This window comes from Trichosurus vulpecula, chromosome 3, assembly GCF_011100635.1.
Source record: "Trichosurus vulpecula isolate mTriVul1 chromosome 3, mTriVul1.pri, whole genome shotgun sequence".
NCBI classification, from domain to species: Eukaryota; Metazoa; Chordata; class Mammalia; order Diprotodontia; family Phalangeridae; genus Trichosurus; species Trichosurus vulpecula.
Window position 1 is genome coordinate 318,669,975 of NC_050575.1, and position 5,951 is coordinate 318,675,925.

The 5,951-nt window shown below is 34.9% G+C and overlaps 1 protein-coding gene across 1 annotated transcript in view; it reads left to right on the forward strand.

Moving 5' to 3' along the window:
- PPP3R1 (protein phosphatase 3 regulatory subunit B, alpha) overlaps positions 1-5,014 on the forward strand; it is an 88,595-nt gene extending 83,581 nt beyond the window's left edge. The window contains exons 5-6 of the mRNA XM_036751373.1: positions 109-293; positions 2,894-5,014. Coding sequence (XP_036607268.1) covers positions 109-293; positions 2,894-2,941 — 233 coding nt within the window. The 3' untranslated portion in view covers positions 2,942-5,014. The remainder of the gene's footprint in view (positions 1-108; positions 294-2,893) is intronic.
- Positions 5,015-5,951: the final 937 nt, after the last annotated feature.

Consider the following 5,951-nt stretch of genomic DNA (forward strand, 5'->3'; position numbering starts at 1 on the left):
AAAACATTATAGTTAGGGATCCTTTAGATTTTTTTGTATAATATTAATGATTGTGTGTGTGTGTGTGTGTGTGATACTGACTATTGACTGTTCATTATTTTTTAAAAGTTGCTTTCCGAATCTATGACATGGATAAAGATGGCTATATTTCCAATGGGGAGCTCTTCCAGGTGCTGAAGATGATGGTGGGGAACAATCTGAAAGATACACAATTACAACAAATTGTAGACAAAACCATAATTAATGCAGATAAGGATGGAGATGGAAGAATATCCTTTGAAGAATTCTGTGCTGTATGTATTTACAGATTTTTCATTTAGTTATAACTTATAAAAGCCAATAGTTTGGGCAAAAATATTTTGAAAAACATCTTGCATCTGATTTTCATTATATCATTTAATTCTGCTACCATGTTTGTGTATCAGTTTTTCAGTTGTCATATAAGTAACTTTAAACTATTTTTAAATGAGTTGTTTTGCTAGTCACATTACAATCAGAAAATTAAAATATTTCAAGAGTTGTGGGTAATTGATGTTCATGATGGTAACTTCACTAAATATTGGTAATGTGGTATAAATTAATGGTACCAGTAACTGAATTCTCATTGAGTAAATAAAGCTTTTAACCATAAAGTTGAATAGTATAGTTTAAATTAAGTTTCTATGTTGACATTTATTCTGCATGTTTCTTTTTAAGTGTGATGCTGCTTCTTGTTAAACCTGAGCTTTACCACAACAGAGTCTTTGTTTAACAGTTGGTTTAATGGTGGAATCCGTGATTGTGGGAATAGTATTTTTCTGTTATTAGAGGTACCTATGAGGCAGCCAGATGTAATAGAAAGAGTGCTGGACTGGAGTCAGGAGATACCCAGGTCCCACTTTTACCTCTTTATATTATTTATATATTTATATACTAGTTGTGTGACCATGAGCAAGTCACTTAACCTGAGTTTCAGTTTCTTCATTTCTGAAACAGAAGAAAAAAAAAAAAGATAATACCTATACTACTTGCCTCAGGGTTGTTAAGAGTAGCAAGTGAGATAACATTTGCAAAATACTTTGCAGGATCATTTAGTAGATAGGCAGCTTCAGCATCACAAAAACCTGGTCTCAGGTGCCTTCTCTAACCACATGCTGTATACATAACCCTGGACAAGTCACTTGATGGCTCAGTTCTGCCCGCCTCCACCCCACAGTGCATGCTCCAAGGCTCTGAACTGTACAGCAAGTTCTTTTCTGCATTAGTGCTAGACAGGATTCCCTGGGACTTCCTACACCAATGAAATTACAAATCCTATTAAAAATATATATATGCAGTTGTTGACTGTTAGAACAGTTTGAGTGGTGATAGGGAGAGGTTAAAGAAAATGAATGCCTATAGATGCTCCTATTAAGAAGTTTAGAGTGTAGTCATCTGTTCAACAAATGTATTTCTAAGCTCTGCATAATGTTATTTGTAATATAGTACGTGTATTCTCTGAATCTTGTTTATAAGGACAGACTTACAGAATGTATTTTCTCAGGGTTTATGAAGCATTCGTACAGAAGGAACAGTCTAAAAATGGAGGCATGAAAGGACTTGCCATGCCTGGGAAAGAGCAGAGCTGATTGCTGGCCGCATAAGAAGAGGGCTTGGGAAGGGGAGTAGTTGGAGACATGGCTTAGGAGTCAGGCTGCAGCCAGTTCTTGAACACCACACATTATCTTTCCAGCCCCATCCCATCTCCTTTTCTTGTTGGCACTGCAGAGAAAGCTTGCTGTATAGCTGTTAATAAAGTCTGGGTACAAAGGACTGAAGGAAAATTTTGAAGAGAAAGCAGGTTCAAGGAACATGGTTTGTTTTACCACCAGAGAAGGAATCTGTTGTTGAGGGTGAGAAGTGCCACAAGGTTGAGGATTTGTGTGAGGTCAGTACAAAACACTGGCTGGAGAATGAAGAGGGAAGGAAGAAGGCTCTACAGCAGCTTTAGGGATTTATTTTCCTCTTATTTCCTCCCACAGGCAGCAGCAGTCTAGAAAGAGAGGGAAATCTCATGAGCATTGGCAGATTATAAGCTTACCCCAGCTGGGGTGGCTTTTTTTTGTTCGTCAGGTGGCTAAATGTGTTCAAGTCAGGAACTGTGCCTGTATTTGGGATACAGATGATTTTACATTTAGATAAAATACAGCAAGATGTTCACTATAGTAGCTATTTTGTTAAATACTATAGTAGTAGCTGTCTTATTAGATAATGGCAGTAGTAGATATCTTATTAAGTAATAGCCATTTTATTAAATAATAGTTCTATTAAATAATATTAATAATAGCTTTTCTATCAGATAATATTTATACATATTTAATTCCATAAGAAAATGATACACAGTAATTTTCACTCATTTAGTAGCTGTTTTGTTAAGTATATTAGCTGTCATTAAATGACAGTAGTTTTATTAATAATAGTATTAGCTATTGTCACATAATAGAATTTGACCATACGAAAATGATGCACAGTAATTTTCACTCATTTGTCATTTCATTTCTTAATAGGCTATTCTTCTAGAATAATCAGGGAAGCTGTATTGGATTTGCAGAACAACTTTTAAAACTGAGTTTACCATCCGATATTAAGTTCCCAGAGCACAAAGAAAAGGCCTGTGAAGTTAGCTTTTCAAATATAATTCAATGTCGTTTTTATCCGGATTAAAAATTAATCATCTGTTGACTTGGGGAGGAAGAGAGAGAACCCATGAGAAATTGTAACTTGAGACAACTTTGTGAGAAGTTCCAGCTTCTGAAAGTAATAGATTTGAGGCAGCTGCTTGTTTGTTTATATTGTAACTTTGGCAAGGCTATTGCATTAATAAAGAGAGATTTCTCAGCTTGTGTTAAGCTTCATTTGTTCCTGTCTGTTTCAGGTCGTAGGAGGCCTAGATATCCACAAAAAGATGGTGGTAGATGTGTGACTCTTTAGAGCACCGCCCAACACTTTTGCTTTCTTCTCCATCTCTGAAGATCTGCTCAAGACGTCCAGCAATGCTATCTGTGTATTTAAATGGAAGTATTTTTCTCTGTGAAGCCACATTTTCCAACATGAGCCTCATGAAGCCAACTAAGTGTTATTGAACTCTTATTCTCTCAATAACTGCGTGTAGCACTTTAAAGTCTGAAGGACAGCAAGATGGAAAAGAGCATATCAGTGTGGTGGAGAAAGGGAAGGGTTGGCTTTTTAATTTATTTTTCCTCATCTTTTATAACAAGGAAATATCTATATATACATATGTAAATATTTATATATAGATATATGTAGCTTTCTATATGTAGTAGGTTGGCTTTAATTTAATATACTTGATTCAGAAGCAAAACTAGAATACAAAAGTGCCAAGCAGAACATAAACAGTTCGAAATATGGATATATGCTTACTTTTATTTCACACAGTTTTATATATATAGTAGAAGTCTGTAAAATTTAAACTGGGTGTTAGGTCATCTATTTTCCTTTTCCTGTGATATTCAGATGTCTCTTGACAGATTGATAAAGCATTGTTAACTTCCTGCTATTTACCTTAATTACTTTTTTGTAACACAGGAGTCTATAAGTTTATTTATACCTGTTAATATATTACCAGGGACTGTGTCTCTTTGCTAAGCAGCTTTTACTACACTTCTGATGAATGAAAAAAATGTAATTTCAATGCTAATGCCAAGAACTAGTCCTTGTGTTCATATAGTAACTGTGCAATGCTTGCAGCCACTTCATTCTGTTACTTAGTAACTGTGGAAACAGTTGCATTTATTAAAATATCCCTAAGCAATGTAAATTATCAGCTGTAATGGGTTATTTTATACATGACAGCTAGATTTGTCTCAATGCATTGCTTAAAGATGAGGATCTGAGAATATCATGCAATTATCCAGTTTCTCACTTTTTGATACATTGTGTAGTGAGATGAAATGTTTGTCGTTAAACTTAATGTTGGAATCATGTTTCCCTTCTGCACTAGAAGAATGCAGGTAATGTAACCTATTGTAGGTGGTCTAATTAACTAATATTTAATGCATGTGTATATGTATTATGTACACATGTATTTATACACGTATATTTCATACAAGAGGAAAATCTCGTTAACCTATGCCACAGAAAGAAGAAACCTTCCATTATCCAAATTTGTACTATATCTCTTTAACAGGTCTAGAGAGAGTTTGACATTTATTTCTAGATTTGCCCAAATCATGATCTGTAATGCTAACTTGCTATATTTGTGTGACATAAAAGTAGTGAATCATGTTCTACCAACTACCCTTCCCTTTCTGCAATGGTACTATTGGCTGGAAAAAAATGTTATTAAACTTTTAGGGCAGTACAGTCTTTCCTAGTTTTTCTATTTAACTGGTTTTATAATCAGCGATAGAAAAGTAAGGTTGTATGAACCTTCTTCAATTGAGCACCTCTCTGCCATAGCTGTTCCTTCAACTGAGTGCTGCACATCATGGGCTCTGTCTGTGAGAGAGAAACCCAGGTGCTTGGTGTCCTTGCATGACATGGAGTTTTGCATGTAGATCGATTTGAAATGTACCTCTTGTTTACATAATTTGCATAATTTAAAAAGATAATGTTGCCAAACTTTGGTAAATGTTAATGTTCAAACTGAAAATCTCCACTACATGTAACTTTCTTCCTCTGGATCAGTACGTGGCTTATAATCCCAGCCAGTGGTTTGATCTGTTCCAGTGTCAACTGCCATGTGCTCTGCTTCAAGGGGGAACTAGTCTTTTGTGAATTTTTTGTACATAAGTATTTGTTACAGATATTTTAGCAAATGCTTTCTATTTCTCTTGCTTGTGCATATCTTGGCTGGCGTTATAGAAAATAGTGCAAACTATTATTGGGGGGTTTTTTGTTTTGTTTTTTAGTTTGTGTTGGGGGTAATGGTTTATGTTGAATGTTAGTTTTTCTTCTGCATGCTACATCATGTTGTGTGGGATCTTTAGGAACCTTCATACTATATGAATAAAAAAATAAAATATTTGAAACTTGCTACCATGTGTTCAGAATGATCTTTGTTGAACAATCCACAGCTAAGGAGCAGATATTAAATTCTAGCATTTTGATTAAAGGAAAATAGTATTTCCTACTATATCTCTTGACAGTCATCTACAGTAACAAGAAGTCATGTTAAAAGGACTTGATGTATTTTACTGGGAGGGTGAAAAGACATAGAAATGATACTTGTCACTGAGCGTCTAAGGTAATATTAAATGTCTAGTTCTTTGTCATTGAAGGGGGAAAATGCCATTCATCTCTTTGAAGTATAGAAATTCTGAAAATTCCTATAACCATGAGGTTTTTAATAATAACCAATGGTGTACAAGTCCTATACCTAAACATGAATCCTAAGGTAGCTAGATAAGCTATCCTTAGATATACTGAACTTATACTCAACTTCAGTTATGCATAAATGAGGGCCTTTTCCCTGTCCCCCTTCCTCACCATACTAGGGTTTACTGGTTTTAAACAGGACAAGGTAGGCATGGTCATTTCTGAAGAGGACTTGGAAGGAACTCTAGAAGTCCAATCCCTTCCTTTAGAGATTCTGGCCCTCCAAGCTCACAGCTTTTTAATTTGTTAAGCATTTATCTCTATAATTTTTATCATCATAGATTCTCCTTAGACAACACAATGCAGGGTATTAAGAAAAAGTTATGTGAATTTCTGAAATCCTTCATTATCTTGTATCAAGCAAACATGACAGAACTTGACACAATGTTCTTCCAAGCTCAAATTAAATCTTAAATTTAGGTAAGTGTAGTGGAAACAAAACTTGAGCTCCAGTTCCAACTATAACAACAAAGATCTGTGACCTCCAGCAAGTCATTTTAGTACTCTCTGGGCCTCTTGTAGAAAGAGGCATTTAGACTACATCATTTCCAAGATTCCTTTGCTTATTAAATTGAAACAAAAATGAACAAAAATAG